An 18,380-nucleotide genomic window follows, 5' to 3' on the forward strand; every position below is an offset into this window, starting at 1 on the left:
AGAATTGCGTGGAAGGTTTGTGTTACTGAAACTTTGAATTCAACGCGTATGATAATTGTATGGTATTAGGTAGAAGCAAGTTGTGTGTGTGTCTTGAGCAGAAACGAAAGTGATTATTAGTGTGTAAAGTTGCTGAGGCTGAGAGGAAGACAAGAAATGAAGGAGATCAATGACCCTGCAGCACCATCGCCTCCTAGAGAAGCCATTCTAATGGATCAGATGAAAACTTTTTTGCTATATATAGCAAAAATTAAAGAGGAACTGGAGAGTGACCCTCAATTATATTGGCATTCAATTTATCGTATAGAAAAAATGGACGTTAGCGGCGACGACTCTGTGGAAAAGCTCACAAGCAAAATTTTGCAATGCATAGAAAAAATGGACACAGGGCTTCGTTGGGAGAGTGTTCTTTTACTGAGACTCGAGAAAACTATAAAGGAACTGTATCCAGAACTCTGGGTTGTAAATGGTAAATTAATATCCAGATATTAGGATTGAAGTGGATGTAACTCATCATAATTTCTAACATTTATGTTTATTCTTTGTTTGATTTGTGTGCAGTGTGTGGCTTGGGGATTGTGATTGCTGATTCAGTTTTGGAATCCAAGTTTGCGCCTCACGCTGTGGATTTGTCTTTGCCGGAGCTTGAAAGTGTAAGTTATAACTCTCAGCAACTCTTAATTGCCATCACGATCCTGATTAGCTTTAAGTAGTTGAGAGCATATCTAGATTTCAGTTGGCAGAACTCAAAGGTAATTTTACTTCTAAAGCAATAATTTTTTCCTTCTTGCATTCAAATTTGCAATTATGCTAAGTAAATTTCTTTGAATTGGAAAATGATTTCAATAGATGTAACCTTTAATTTGTGAAATATTTTGAGATGTGAAGGGAGGTCTTAAAATGACATGTAAATGTCACTCTTTTGTGAGTTATTATTGTCTCCATTCAAATTGTTCTTGGTCCTATTAAGGACATTTTTTTTTTTTAATTTTAGAATTATCCTTTCCAATCATGATTTCCTTGTTATATGATTTTCACACTCTCCTTGATATAACGGAATCGTGATTTTGTTGTGTGACACTCTCTACCTCACACATATATGTACTAATAATAAAAGAAATAAGAAATTAAAATTAATTAATTTTTTTAAAACACATTTAATTAAAAGGATTTCAAAGGATAAAAGACTTTCATTCACTTTTCTAACATCATAATAGAATTTGTTCAAATAAATAATAAAATCATCTCGCCTTAAAACAAGATCATCCAAGATTTCATGCAATTAACATAGAAATCTATATCCCGATGTCACATCCTATCCGAGCATTGTGTTCTAGCGTTCTCTAGTATGTCCATATCAATTCCCCTTGCTCCCACAAACACAAAGTTTAAGATCATCACAGGACCCAAACACAAACAACACACGAGGAGTGAGTTATCATATTCCTAACTAATAGAGAGAAATGAGACAACATAGATATACATATCATATAAATAAAATACAACTCACTTAAACAAAGTGCATGTCATTCCACCACCTGTCACATAATAACACATCACAACACAACACGTCTTATTCATTTTCACATCATTCATGTACTCAAAGATCAAAACACAATATCACTAAATCAATCAATATTGATCAATACACAAGTGTTATGCAACAAATATACTAAGAATCAATCCTATATGCAATGTGGTATCATATCAGTGAAAAACCTTGTCGACACCTAAGAATACATGACAAGACAAATCACACACTAGTAAGTCAGGTCACTGTCACGAGGTAAAATCATAGGAAGACCAGTCAGGGTCTCGCTGTTTTGTGAGAATACTCCAACCATGTGGGATCAGCTCAAACTTAAAGGAACACTCAAACCGGGTGTATTTACCCCCAAGGCCTACACTCTGAAGAGTCCGTCAGGGTTTCTCCCTCCTAATTCAAGTCCAACCCAGAAAATATTTTATCACGTAGATTGTATCTATGAATTGTACAAAATACACGACTCCTCAATTATTCTCAAAACAATTGTATCTCGTCGCGCTTGTGATTAAACTCGTCGAGTCCCACAGTGGTTCTTATCACAATACTCGTCGTGCATAAACTTGTCGCCCTTAAAAGGTCTTACAGTCCTGTGATTGTATAGTTCATAGTTAATAACTCAATGTACAACACATCTCAATACACATATATATTACAATTTAATACATACTCAGTTGATCACATACACTCGGTCTCAATCACAATGGTATAATCCCAAAGTAGCATGTTATCACACCTCGTGAATCATATACACTTTTTCTATAAACTATGCAATACACACAATTACTCAATTATTTTCAAAATCATTTTAATTCGTTGCGTCTCAAAGTGATTCAACTCGTCGGGTTTCCATAGTGGATCCCATCACAATACTCATCACGCAAAAACTTGTCGCCCTTAAAGGGTCTTACAATTGTGTGATTGCACAGTTCATAGCTCACAACTCAGTACATACAACATCTTAACACACATGTATCTGACCATTCATCACAAGTTTAATTTGTCACTTGTTCACAATTTAAATCACTGTTTCATAATCTCAATATAACAATTTATACAAAATGTTTCTCACAACATGAAGAGTAAAACCTCTCAAACAATTTCACACCTTCATATTAAAATTAATGAATCAAAATCATAGGTAAAAAACACGAAAACACCAAGAGCACTTAAGTTTATCAACCAATTCGCATCAAAACATTAATTGGTCCATCAAACACAACAACATTGTATTTATAATCATAAAGGAAAATTATAATTCAATAAATATCCCTAAATAAACTCCAATTTAATCCTCTAAGGATCCCTACACATATTCATTCTAACCCCCAATTGCAATAAACTAATTTTTTACCTCTAAGCGGGCTCACGTGTATATTCCAGCAGTGATAGCGACATCTCTAGCGGTTCCCTGAGATTTCTCAAGTTTCTCCTCTGATGACTCTATTAGGGTTTCCAAGTGTTAAAGAGAAGGAGAAAGGACTGAAGCCTTCATAGAGAAAGCTATGATGATCCAATGGTTAAGGTTAATGAGTGGAAATGAATTTTGAATCTGATATCCAAATTTCACGATGATCCAACGGTTAATGAGTCCAATATCATAATTTTACTTAGATGGGTTTTGGATGTATGCGGGAAAAAGAAAGCTATGATGCGAAGGACATTTCTGAGACATGATCTAAAAAATCCCAACAGTGGATGTGTTAGGAAACAAGTTTTGAAGTTCAAATTTCACGACAATCCAACGGTTAACAAGTTCAGGATCGTTCTTCTACTGAGACATGTTTGAGTGCGGGATTTACTGAGACATGTTTAAGTGTATGCGAGAAAAAAAAAAGGTTTTGAGAGAAGAAGAAGAGAAAATGAAAATGGGAGGAAGAGAAAGGTAGAGACGTATCGTCACCTAACCTATCTCTATTTATAATTAGGGTACTCCCAGCATATTATTTATTCTATCTTTTTATTATTATTTTATAACACATGAACTTTATTTTATTTTCTATCAAATGAATAAATAAAATATCTTTTTTATTTTCTTTTAAACCATTATTTTAATTAATAAAGTTATTTCTCCTTATTTATTTAATTATAGAAATCTCATCATTTTTCTAAAATTATATTTGTTTTTATATAAAAATCATTTTTTATTTATTTACGAAAAATGAGATGTTACACATTGTATATTATTTTATGTCCCATATATAACAATGGAAACACTTTTCTATTGTATAAAAATGGGTGTGAAAAAATTACAGTATGGAAAGTTAATCAAAAAATTAAATTAATTTTTTTACTTGAATTAATTTTGATATAAATTATATTAATGACGACCCTCATTATTTTTTAAACAATAATCAAATTAATTATTACATAAATTATCTCTTTATTTAAATTTAAATTATTGATGACATAAATTATCCTTTTTAATTGATTTATTTATGTTTAATAAAGATAATTCTTATAATAATTAATTTGATTACTTTTATAAATGGTAACTTACATTTAATTAATTTAATTTTAATTAAAAAGATATTGAGTACCATTAAAAATGATAATTATATCACTATTAATATCTCTTTCTTAAAAAATAAAAAATATTCAAACATTATAATTATATTTTTCAGTTTTTCCTACAATATTTTTCATCTCTTCCTAAAGTTTCAGATTAAATTTTTGGAGATATGTCTTGAAATTATATAACTTTTTTTAACTATAAAACTTATATTGTTTTTTTAATAGTATGAAAGGCCACTTGGAATCACTGATAAATAAATATTCAGTTTTTTGCAAGATTATTAATTTGTGATGTGTTCTTTTATTTTCTGAATTTAAATAACCACAGTGCAATAAGTAAAAGACGTCCAATGGATTTATTACTAATATGATTGGTGGAATTAAAGTATTAGAACATTTATAATGTATGATTACTTAAATAAATTACTTATTTTATATTTGTAAGTCTTACAATGTCACACAAATTTTAAAATTTTATACAAAAATTTACTCTAATACTAAAGTTATCCGAGTATTTAACTGGAAAAACATTAAATTTTGTAATTGAAAATGATTCTTCAATAGGGAATAATAAATTAAACAATGATTATTTATATTAGTAATGATTCTTTATATAAGCAACTGATATATTATCTAAGCAATACAATGCTAAATTAGCTGCTCCAATACTAAAAACTTGTTAAGTAATGTTGCTTAATTTTAAACAAGTTATGAAGTATCTACATTGGAGATGCTTTTATAAGAAATACAACAGAAATTGAATTTATTTGATGAATAAGAAAGAGACATTATTTTTAGAGAAAAATATTACAAGAAATGAACTTATTTAATAAATGAGTGAGATATTTATTATTTTGATTGAAATTGAATCTAGTAATCTAAATAAGAAAAAGATAATAATTAATTTGAAAGAACTATTAACAAAGGTATAACTTATTTGATTAAGCAACATGTGTGAGTGTTGTAAACTTTCCATTTCTAGAGATAATTTTTTTTACAGAATTGTTTGTAATAAATATTAATATAAAAGGTCAATTAAGTTTTTAGTTGCTCAATTTTTCTAGATTCTAATTTTTAGTCTCTCAATTTTTTTACAACTTTTAATTCTTTATTAATTGTCTGTCAAGATTTTTAGTCATTTTAAAAGTTTTTTCTATTTTTAGTCTCTCGTTTATTTTTATTGTTTAAAAATAATTATTTTTCCAATTTTTACTCGCTCGCTTATTTTATATTTGAGACTAATTTTCTACAACAAAAATAAATGAAGGACTTAAAATAGGAAAAAACTTTTAGAATGAAAGAAAATTAATAGAAGACTAAAAATTGTCAAAAAAAAATTTGAGGAATTAAAAATTATAATATGAATTCGAAAAAATTGAAAGACTACAAACTTAATTAATTCTGATCTAAATAAGGTAAAAGAAAAAGTTATTAAATATTGTTACTGTGTGCAATGTTTGGGACATTAGAAAAGCCATTTCTTTTAAGTAAAAAATAAAAGACAAAAGTTTAATATATAGTATCTTAAAGAAATAATTTAGCTTTTAAAGTATCCAACTTTGTGAAACTTGTACCAAGCTACGAAAAGCAACCATTTTTCTACCAAGGGCAAGCCCTTGTCTGTGTCTGCTTTTTGTCCAAACATGGGAACGAAATAAACCATATAGCGCAAGTCATTGTCATTCTCTTCCTTTTGTCCATTTTTATGATCAATACTAATTGGCATAGAAATTTAATAAAGACATGCATGTTTTTCCTTAAAGAAATTGAATTGCACCTTCACTTGTTAGTTACCTAATTTTTATTGCTTTTTTGTACAGAGAAACATAATAAAAGGTTACATTGGCTCAAGATATCGTCGTCCGTATTATCCAATGGTGGGAAACCATGTAAGTATAGAACTAATTGATTCAACAAGTTATGCTCTCTTCGTTCAAAACATAATTTTTTGCAGTGCTATTCGTTGCTATTATTATTTTACTGTCAATTAGATCATTATAATAAAAAATTTGATATAGAAAAGATAATGCAGCCACTTTGTGAACAAGAAAAGCACAACCATTGTCTTGTTACTTGTATAGATGATTGGAAAATTCGTCTCACATTGAAGCAAATAGACATAATTATGTTTTCAGCAAAATGTGGTGCCATCATAACGAAACACGTGTTGCCTAACTCTACATTGTCAGGCACACTCCCCACACACAAAGGCTTGTGCCTGTTAGAAATAATAGCTATACCTTATTATGACTTGGTTGACAAGTAATTACTTTTTAACAAGTTTCCTAGCTAATTTCCTGTGTGTCTTTCAAAACCTCACTTTTTCTTTTAAATATCTCACATCTTTCAAATATCTATAACATATCTACCAATATTAAAAAAGAAACTATCGATAAAATGTCATATTTGCATTTTCTCCTGTAAAAGTAGTAAAATAAAGTTCAATGAATTAGCTAAATTACTGAGTTGCAAAATGATTTCAATATTTGTAACCATTAATTTCTGAAATATTCTGAGCTATTTCCCTATTGACACCTGTAAATGCCATAAAATGGAAGGTGCTATTTTTTTATTGTTTTTTTTTTCTTGAGTCATGATTGGTTTGAAATATGTTGGAATGGAACTAAACATGACTTTATTATATGTATTTTATTTCATATCATCCAATACTATTATTTTTTTCTTTTTTCTAATTTAGGTACTATGAGATGGAATCAATCTTTTTATCATTTTATCATTAAAATATTGATTTATTTTATTTCATTCGATACATTAAACTATTTTCTATTAATTTCATTCTATCCACTATTTAAGTACAACCATGTTTCGTTATTGTTAATTCTGTGGTTAGCTATCACAAAAAGACTAAGACCTTCTATTTAAGTACAACCATGGTTCATTATTGTTAATTCTATCCACTATTTAAGTACAGCCAAGGTTCATATTATTTTTACAAGTCTTGAAATTGACAAACGCAACTAAAATTACAAATTTAAAAAAGTAAAAAATGAAATGTTTCAATTAAAAATAGGAAAACTAAAATCTTGAATTTTTAAAAAATGGAAAATAAAATATCTGAATTAAAAAAATACAAGAACAAAAATCATGAATTAAAAAAAATAGAAAGATAAAAATTAAATTTTAACTAAAATAAACAAAAGTGTAGTATGTTAAAAGAAGTAATTGAGGATTAAAATATCCAAATTTATGAAAACTGGATCAAACTACGAAAAACACCAATTTTCTACCGATGGTAAGTCATTGGGTGTGTTTGTTTCTAAAGTTAGGAAAACAATTTTAAAATAAGCATTTTATAAGTATTTTTTAAGTAGATATAATTTGTTAATTAAAATAAGCAGAAACAGATTTTTTAATCATAAATAATTTAGACAAACACAATAAAAAAATTATTTATTTTAAGTGTTTATTTTAACAAATAAATTTAAAGAAACTGGTCTAATTTGTCTTTTTCTTCCATTTGTCCAAACACGGGAGCCAAATGAATCAAATAGTTTTCTTTCTCTTCCTTTTGTCCATTTGTTATGCTCGATACTAATTGACATGAGATTAAATATAATAAAGGCATGCTTATTTTTCCTTAATGTATTTGAATTGCTCCTCTACTAAGTGCCTAATTAACCTCTATTGCTTTTATGTACAGAAGCGGCTGCAAGTATATACTGACATTCACGTAGAACGTTGTTTAGCGAAGTGGCAAGAGAAAAAAAGATCATTATTAGAGGTACATATAGAACTAATTAATTACAGCAAGCCATTGTTATCTCTTAATCCAAAACATAATTTTTCCCTAGCCTTATCGATACCAATACTATTTTACTGACAAATGGAGCATTGTAATAACAAATTTGATAGAGATATGACCAAGAAAACCACTAAATTTTGTCTAGTGCAGGTGAAAAATCATCTTACATTTTTAGACAGAATTTCTATTCACATACAAAGTATATCCTTCAAATATCTCACATTTTTGTTTTTGACGTATCTCAATATAATATTGTTAGGAAATTCAACTATATTTTATAATTTTTGTTATTATTAGAGTTAATTGTATTCCATGATTCTTACTTTAAGTATGATAACATTTAGTCATATTAGAATGACTTGATTATAGGAATAGATTGTTGAGTTATAGGAGCAGAATCATCTAATTATAGATATGTATTTGTGTATATATTGACTATATGATTCTGAATGAAGATACAATCAAATTATTTTCATATTCTCTTTCCATTTTTACATAGCATCAGAGCAGTAACGATCTGTTCTCTCTCTCTCTCTCTTTCCCATTTTTTTTACCATTCAAACATTTTTTTGTTTCTAAACCATTATGGCCAATGATGGAAACAAATATGATTCCAATAGCTCTTACTCTCTTCACCATTCTGATCATCCTGGAATGGTTCTTGTTTCTAAATATCTCGATGGCGACAATTATTCAATTGGCATCGAGCCACTACCATCTCATTAAATGCAAAATCTAAATTTGGTTTTGTTGATGGAACCCTCAAAGCACCATCTGCCAGAAGACTAAGCAGCATGAAAAAAAATGCAATGATATGGTTTTGTCATGGATTCTTAATTCATCGACCCCTAATATTGCAAATAGTGTTATTTTTTATAACACTGCTCATGAAGTTTGGGAAGATCTTCAAAATCGTTTCTTTCAAAGCAACGCACCACGCATTTTCCATATTGAGAGAGAGATTACTTGCCTTACTCAAGATCAAGTGACAATTGCTGCATAATATACAAAGTTAAAAAAAATTGTGGGATGAGTTAGGATCCTACAATGATGTTATTTGCACATGTGGAGCAAACAACAAAAGACACAAGTTGATGCAATTTCTCATGGGGTTGAATGAATCTTATAGTGTTGTTCGTGGTCAACTCCTTTTGATGAATCCTCTACCTGATGTTTCACAAGCTTATTCTTCCATCATTCGAGAAGAAAAGCAACGAAATTTGGGTATAAGAAGAGAGACTATTGAAGTTTTTGTCATGATTGACAAAAGGAGGAACCAACAGCCCTTGCTATTCAGCACAAATCTGGTTAGTCTTCTCGTCCCAATTCCAATAATCGTATACCGCTACATTGTTCCCACTATAACAAAAATCATTACACAAGGGAGACATGTTGGAAGTTACATGATTAACCACCAGGACAGTCCAAGCATACCACGAATTATCATTTCAAGTCCAACGATAATAATCAATCTTCAGCAAATAATGCCAAAGAAACCCTATCAGCACATGTTTAGCCCCTTCTGAATGGATTGACTGAATTACAATTACAACAAATTTTGTCTATTATGCAGGGCAATGGAGCATCTCAATCATCTGTTCCCAAGGAAAATAATGTCAATCTTTCTTCAGGTTTGTCCATACCCAAGCTGATAATTGATAGTGGTGCAACAAATCACATAACTTCTTCTCCATCTCTACTTGTCAACAGTAAAGAAAACACTTCTTTACCACCAGCTGTTATGCCAAATGGAGATCAAGCTCCAATTATTTCTACTGGAAATTTACCTTTGAGTCCTATTATTTATTTGAAGAATGTACTTGGGGTGCCATCTTCTAAGGTGGATTTGATGTCTGTGAGTAGAGTCACAAGAGAATTAAATTGGTCAGTAACTTTTTTCCCTCAATTATGTATTTTGCAAGATTTGATGACGGGGATGACAATTGGTTTGGGTGAACAACGAGATGGACTCTATTACTAGGTTTCAATGAATAAGACACACAAAGTATATACCATCAAAGCTGCCTCCACTTCAAACACCTCAAGTATCTTATGACATAGATGTCTAAGACACTTATCCTCTTCTCGATTAGACTTTATGGCCAAAAACTTCCTTCATTTCCCTTTCAAGCAAAATAATGATTGTACTGTTTATGCTCTTGCAAAACAAACTAGGCTTCCTTTTTCCACAAGTTCAATTTCCTCTGATAAACCTTTTGAATTAATACATTGTGATATTTGGGGGTCTTTCAAAGTTTCTTCCCTTTCTGGTGCAAAATAATTTTTGATTATTGTGGATGAGTTTTCTCGTTTTACTTGGGTTTTTCTAATGCATCATAAAAGTGAGACAAAAAAATTTCTAACCAATTTTTTCTCTTATGTGAAAACCCAATTCAATACTACAATAGCAAATATTCGGGTTGACAATGGAGTAGAGTTTTTCTCTATGCGAGATTTTTTTTCCCAACAGGGCACTAATTATCAACATTCTTGCATTTACACACCTCAACAAAATGGGGTGGTTGAGCGCAAACATAGACATATCCTTGAGTCAACTCGAGCTCTTCATTTTCAATCTCATCTCCCTTTACACTTTTGGGCAGAATGTGTTTCCGCTGCTGTTCATATAATTAATAGGTTGTCCACACCTATACTTTCTCACAAAACTCCTTTCAAAAAAATTTATAAAAAAATTCCCTCTTATTCCCACCTTAGAGTTTTCAGATGTCTAGCATATGCTACAAATGTTCATGTACCCCATAAGTTTGCTCCTCGTGCCACCAAATGTGTTTTTATTGGTTATCCAGTTGGTCCGAAAGCTTACAAATTATATGATATTGAAACCAATAAAGTCTTCACTAGTCATGATGTTATTTTCCACAAGGATATTATTCCCTACAAAACCATTTCTCCTTCCCCAACTAAAATAGATTTTGTCCTACCCATTATTGTCTTAGATTCCTCACCCATCCAGCCAACACATGTAGAATCTAACCCTGCCACTACTGCTTCTCCAATAGCCCCTTTTGTGTCGTTCTCAAAGACCTCATGTTCCCCCTGTAGCCTTGAGTGATTATGTTTGTAATCAAGTAAGTTCTCCCGAATCATTGTCATTCTCGTAATCTTTTCCAAGTAAAGGTACACGATATCCTCTCTGCAATTTTATCTCATAAGATTGTTACTCACCACAACATTGATCCTTTATTGTTGCTATTACTAATGATGTTGAACCTACATGTTATGAACAAGCTTCTTCCCAATCCCATTGGCAAATACCAATGCAATCTGAGTTGGTTACTTTAAAGGCCAATAATACTTGGTTTCTCACACCTCTCCCTCCTGGAAAGCAAGCTATTAGTTGCCGTTGGGTCTACAAAATCAAGTGCAAATCAGATGGTTCTCTTGAACGCTATAAAGCACAATTAGTAGCAAAAGGTTACACATAACTTGAAGGGATTGATTACCATGAAACTTTTTCATCTACTGCTAAAATGGTTACAATACGTTGTTTATTAGCTTTGGCAGTTGCTCAAAATTGGTCACTTCATCAACTTGATGTCCACAATGCATTTCTTCACGAAGATCTTTTTGAAGAAATTTATATGTCTCTTCCTCCTGGTTTTCAGCGACAGGGGGAGAACCTTGTGTGTCTTCTCAACAAATCTTTATATGGATAAAAACAAGCCTTTCACCAATGGTTTTCCAAGTTCTCTACAACTATTCAAGGTGCTGGATTTATTCAATCAAAAGCAAATTATTCGTTGTTTACATGTAAGAAAGGCAAATCATTTACTGCCTTATTGATCTATGTTGATGACATCCTTATAACTGGTAATGATCTCAATGCCATAATTGTTCTCAAAAGGTTTTTGCATAATTAATTCTGGATTAAAGATTTGGGTGACTTAAAGTATTTTTTGGGAATGGAGGTTTCTCGGGCAAAGAAAGGTATATTCATTTCGCAAAGGAAATATGCTTTGGAAATTCTAAAAGATGGAGGATGTTTGGGAGTTAAGCCTATGAATTTTCCCATGGAGCAAAATGTAAAATTGTCATATGAAGGATAATTGTTGAAAGATCCATCCCCATATAGGCGACTTGTAGGACGCCTAATTTATTTGACTATTACTCGTCTGGATATCACCTACTTAGTGCACATATTGAGTAGATTCATGCATGCTCCTCGCAAACCTCATATGGAAGCTTCCATGCAAATATTGCGGTATCTAAAGAACAATTCAAGTCAAGGTTTATTTTTCTCTTTCCAAAATGATTTATCTTAATGTGATTTTTGTGACTTAGGTTGGGGAGGTATCCAAAAAATCAACTATAGGATATTGTGTTTTTTTTTATCCTCTCTAATTTCTTGGCGAACAAAAAGACAAAAGACAATTTCTCTATCATCAGCTGAAGCAGAATATAGAGCTATGACAAGCACATGTTGTGAGTTGTCTTGGCTACATTCATTGTTGAAGGATTTGGGGATATTGCACTCAAGGGTTGCACTGTTGTATTATGACAATAAAGCAACTCTTCACATTGTGTCTAATCTGGTATTTCATGAAAGAACTCGACATATAAAGATAGATTGTAATTTTATTCGTGATAAAATTCAAGATGGTTCAATTGCAACTGAGTTTGTTCCTTCAGCAGAACAAGTTGTCGATGTGTTCACTAAACCACTAGGGAAGGAATCCTTTCTTACGATGAAGCGCAAGTTGGGAGCTCTTGATATCCACTCTCCAACTTGAGGGGGAGTGTTAGGAAAGTCAACTATATTCTATGATTCTTGTTATTATGAGAGTTGTTAACAGTTTGGAAAATGCACCAAATGTCCAAGTAGTAAAACTCGGAAGCCCAAGTGTCGAATTCCACAGGGATTTTGTGTTGTATTTATATTCTATACTTTTGAATTTATAAGTGAAGAAATAATTAAGGAGAGTGTAAAAGAAAGAACAGTAAACAATAATAGGAATTGTAAATAGTAGAGAGCAAAAGAATTAACTAGGGAGTTCAATGGAATGCAAATGTTAGGACCTAACATGCCTTGTTTGCCTAGGATGTATGATTTTAGGATTTTTCTTTATCAATTCAAGTGAATTTATCCTACCCACATCTATTCATTTACTTGTCCCTAATGCCTCATGATGGAAAACCTATTTTATTTATCTATCCCCTAAATGCCTTTGAAAAGATTCAACAAATAAAATGCATGAAGCTTGAATTCTAGATGTGTGCTTAAATGCATGGGCATAAAGTTATCATCCTATGTCTAGCAATGGTTTCCTTATGATATCTTTTCTTTTTATTCTATTAGAAGTTATCCTCTGTCGAGCGTCTAACCCCTAAAATTAATGCATGCATACCTTCTTTATATCTTTATTAGAGGTTATCCTCTGTCAAGCACCTAACCCCTAAAAGAATGTAAAGATGAATAATGCATATGAGATAAATAGAAAAAACAATAGGATAGAAAACACATGTTGCATTGATAAATAGTGAGGAGTACAAAATACATAGTTTTGGCTTTTTAGGTCTGCCAGACCCTAACTAGGGGTTTAGCCTTTCATGGCCATTGAGGGCCTTACACTGGAATGAGGTATAAGAACTGATGGAAGAAAAGGGGTGAAAGAAAGAAGAGAATTCCTTAGGAAGAGTTCTCAGGCTTTGGGTAGTAGTAAGAATGCTCTGCGACTCGGAGTGTCGTTTCCCCTTGGCCTGACTCTCTATTTATAGTTGCTGAAGTGGACTTGGACCGTCGTGCGCATGCTTAGCGTGCTCCTCTTGCTCAGCACAGGTGCTGAATCTCGCGCTTAGCGCCTGCTTCTTGCTCAGTGCAGGTGCGGGATCTCGCGCTTAGCATGTGCTGTGCGCTTAGCGTGGGTAACTGTTTGTGCACTTAGCGTGTGCTGCTCGCTAAACGCGCTGTTGGGTTGGGCCTGAATGTTATAATCTTCATTTTTCTTCGTAATTTGTTGTACTTTTTGCTCTTAGTCCCTTCAATTGTTATATCTATAGCCAATATTTAGAAAAATATCAATTCTTAACAATTTAGACCAAATAATTGCTAAATAATTATTTTTAAAGATAATTTTACTTTATTTTTCATTATTAACAATATAATTATTTAGAAGCTATCAAGAGTTAATTGTATCCCATAATTCTTGCTTTAAATATGGTAACAGTTAATCATATTAGAATGACTTGATTATAGGAATAAATTGCTGAGTTATAGGAGCAGAATCATCTAATTAGAGATATATATTTGTGTACATATTGCCTCTATGATTCTGAATGAAGATACAATTAAATTATTTTCATCTTATCTTTCCATTTTTACAAATATATCTAACGATATGATCCATAAGCTAGGGCATGCAAATCATTGTCTTTCTACCTCTCCTTATGTCCATTTTTATGATCAATACTAATTGGAATGAAAATTTAATAAAGACATGAATATTTTCCCTTAATGTTGTTGAATTATGCACCTTAACTTACTTCTCAAGTATGAACGTTCCTTGCTTTTATGCACAGAAACAAGCATGCGAGAGTCAAAAGGAGGAAAACATGATACATATAGAACTAATTAATTGCAAGTCATTGTGTTCCCTTCATCTAAAACATTTTTTTTTCGGACTTATCATTAATTAACATTATTATTTTATTGTCAAATGGAACATTATAATAACAAATTTGATGTAGAAAAGCTAATGCAATGGCCTTGTCTTCTGACCAAGAAAAGTACAATTTTTGTCTCATGTAAATTATTTGTAAAATCGTCTTACACTTTGGGAGAAAAAACACATTATATCTTCTATGGCGCAAAATATAGTGTCGTCTTATAAAGAAACATCTGTTGTCTAAGTCCATATTGTTAGACAAACTTTCTACTCATATAAAAAAATGTGTCTTTCAAATATATTTTTGAAATATCTTTGTTTTTTGTTCGGCTTGAAATATCCCACAAAACTCAACATGGGAGAAAAATGAGCCATGCAGGGCAAATCATTGTCGTTTCCTTTAGTCCATTTTGATGACCGATACTAATTGGCTTGAAAATTTAATAAAGAGATGCATATGCATATTTTTCCTTAATGTAACTTAATTGGACCTTTACTTCTTGAGTACCTAACATTTGTTGCTTTTTTATACAGGAACTGGGAATAAATCATCAGTTCGTGAAGTGGCAAGGGAAAATATACGAGGTACATATAGAATTAGTTAATAATAACAAGTCATTGAGCTTTATACACACTTTTTGCTCACATAGAAAGGATATGTCTTTCAAACATCTCACAATTTTATTTTTGAAATATCTCACATCTTTCACATATCTCAACACATCTAAAATTATATATACAATGTGTGTGTGTGTCACATATCTCAACATGGGAGCGAAACGAGCCATGTATCCTTTTGTTCTTTTGTCCCCAGCAATGACATTTTCACTGCATGAGATCTAAACCATTGAAATTATTTAATTTATTTTACAAAAAATATTATAAACTCATATTTAACAGATATAGATGGATGTAATTAGTTCACATGTTCCTCTCATGTTAACTTTCACTGTAGGAGATCCTTTTCCATGCATCAATAAAATGAACCTTGGATCAAACCAAGACAAATTAAACTTAAACGTTTACCATGTGTTTGTCCTTTTTCATGTGCTTGTCCTTTTTCATTATGTTGATTGTCTGATATTGTTTTGTGCTTTTAACTAACATGTATTGTAAGAAATGATAATCAATATTAGCAAGTTCTTCAAGATTTTGAAAGTTGCACTAGTTAATTTTTTATAATACTTTTTTGGTTAAAATATACTTTTTGATTTTTAATAAATACTTGAATTTTGTGTTTGATTTCTAATTTATTTATTTTTCTTTGTGTTTCATCTTTTGATATTTAAAAAATTGTGTTCATAATTACTGTGCTAAGAATTTTTTTTCTGTCATGTGACCGTTAAAAATTTAAGATACATTTTTTTATGATTTAAAAAACAGTCATTGTCCTCTTTAATTTCAAATTATAATTAGTAAGTCTAATTTAATCATTTTGTCCTCCCTAGATTTCTCCTTTATGATTCAATGATCCTCAAAATTGATCTAGGGTTTTTATTCCTCCTGTGTAGACAAGAAAAATGCATGTTTAAATATAGATTTTCATTCAAAATCAGAAAACAAATAAAAAAATAATTAGATTGGCGAAAATGTTGCCTAAACAAACGCCCTCCTTTTGTTTTCCTTTGATTTCTCTCTTTGCGCTCAACTAATTTAAAAATCAATTGCGGGATTTTCTTTCTTGGAGCAAGACGAACAAAGCGTACCCTTCTCGATTTTCGTTGCCTGACTTGGGAGAACAAAATGGGTCATGATCCCAAGTTGTTGGTGTGCCTCACGCCCTCACTTATGCAAATTCTAGTGGTTTTTAGATGACATAAATTGTCATTTAAAATTTAAGGTGAATACTGACAGTTTTAGAAACCATTAGAAATCACTTTTAATGGACACTTCGGCACTTAACTTACCTAACCTAGTAGAAACCCAAATAAAAAATTTCAAATTTTAAGGATGAAACACAAAAAAAAATATTTATTAGGAAGTAAACATAAAATTCAAATATTTATTAAAAATCACAAACATATGTTAGCCTAAATTTTTAACATCATCTAAAAAAAGATGTTTACATTTGCATGAAAATACCAAAATAAAATTTCATAGAAAAACCATCTATTATTTCATCAAAATTCTCACTCACCAACCATATTTCTCCGTGTGATTGACTATCAACAGGAAGAAAAGGAAAATCGCCATTCTCATCCCCCCAACCATGCTGTGATAAAGATTGACGATAATGGGGTGTTGAAGGTAGATAAAAGAGAGACAAAGAGATTGAACACATTTTTGAAGTTTTATGGGAACAGAATATTCCAATCACATTCTACTGATGAAAATCGTGTTGCTAAATGGGCTGCATTGCATGGAATGCAATGGGCCCAACTATCTGTTTTGGGCAATCCCCTTGACAAGTTATCCCAATCCACAGGCATTGACACAATGGAATTAAGTATGGGAAAAGCATGTTCCATCACAGTATGGACATCAATCTTTTTCCTGAACTTTCTTTTTGCTGCAATGCTTACATGGTCATTGCCTCTTCGTATACCAGCATACTCAATGCTGGGATTTTCTTTACTCTATTACATTTTAGCGTTAATTGTTGCAATGTCTGGATATAGTGTTGCATGGGGTGGTTCAGCTAAAATGTCAGGCCTATTGTTTGTGTTTGGAGGGGCCACAAGCTTAGTGCTACTTCTTAGCATCATAATCATAGTTGTGCTCTATGCTGCATGGTGCTCCTCTCCTAATGAAGTTGGAGGAGAACTAACAGAGAAACACTCCCCTGAGTGTATCATTAAGTTCCAGGACAACTGAAATCACGCACTTGAATGTAAGGAAGAATCTGGCAAAATATTGTTGTTACTTGTCAACGGGGGACATCAACATAAGAGTATGTTTAATAAGCAGCCGATTATGAATGAAAATACTTAGGGTGTTTGGTTTGATTGTTTTTTTATTCATTTTTACTTAAATTAAAAAATAGTGATAAAAATGTGTTTGGTTTGAATTTTTAAAAATATTTTTTATTCAAAATTCTAATCTTTTAAAAATAAAAACCTTTCAACAAATGAAAAATATAAAATGAAAACACAAAATAAAAATGTAAACTCAGCGATTTCTCAATCATTCCACCAAAAATATATAATAAAATAATCACAAGCACTCGCATTAATTATTTATTATATATATAAAAGAATGCATGACATTAATTTTTTTATCATTATGCGTGCACTAATTACAATTATGGTAAAAGGCATGTATATATTATTTACTGTATAAAATGCATTCATGTATTAATTACAATTACAATTATATATAAGGCATGCTGCATGCAAGTATTTTTCATTCTATAAACATTTTTATCGTAATTTTAATTTTTTTACTGATATCTTAAGTTTTACTAAAAAAATTACTTATTAGTTACTTAATTATAACTTTTATCATAATTTTTTAGTAAAATATTTCTCGCTAGTATATATCCTACAACACACCTAATGGTTGTGCAAAAACAACCTCTATCATACACTCGAAAGTGCGTAATGTTTTTTTTTTTTGGGTACTACCAGTAATATATACATAAAGATATAAAATAGAATTACAAATTCCCTACATCTAGCCGCATCTGGTAAAAAATAAAATAAAGTTTTACTAGTACGAAAGTAAACTAGCAAAAAATTGCCACAGGAAAAAATCATGGAGAAAATCCACTAGATTTTTGTTACGCTAAACTCTATTTGAATACAAGACTAAACGTATTTTTAAGAGTTTTTCTACTGAAAAAAAATCAATATTTCTAATAGAAAAATTCTTAAAAATACTTCTGGCTTGCATCCAAACTTATCATTTTTACCTTATCAATTTATCATGTTTCTCCAAGGTTCAATCAAAACCAATTACACAGAAGATGCAAACATACACACTGAATAACATTGAGAAA

General features: G+C 31.1%; 1 protein-coding gene across 1 annotated transcript; it reads left to right on the forward strand.

The window, feature by feature from the left end:
- The first annotated feature begins 15 nt into the window (after positions 1-15).
- On the forward strand, positions 16-17,386 carry LOC100779874 (uncharacterized). Its single transcript, XM_006576643.4, has 6 exons — positions 16-469; positions 562-653; positions 5,878-5,946; positions 7,719-7,799; positions 14,978-15,028; positions 16,616-17,386. Exons 1-6 carry the CDS (start codon positions 157-159, stop codon positions 17,255-17,257), a joined length of 1,248 nt encoding a protein of 415 aa, XP_006576706.1. The 5' UTR covers positions 16-156; the 3' UTR covers positions 17,258-17,386.
- The last annotated feature ends 994 nt before the right edge of the window (positions 17,387-18,380 follow it).

The sequence above is a fragment of the Glycine max genome, chromosome 3, assembly GCF_000004515.6.
Source record: "Glycine max cultivar Williams 82 chromosome 3, Glycine_max_v4.0, whole genome shotgun sequence".
NCBI classification, from domain to species: domain Eukaryota; kingdom Viridiplantae; phylum Streptophyta; class Magnoliopsida; order Fabales; family Fabaceae; genus Glycine; species Glycine max.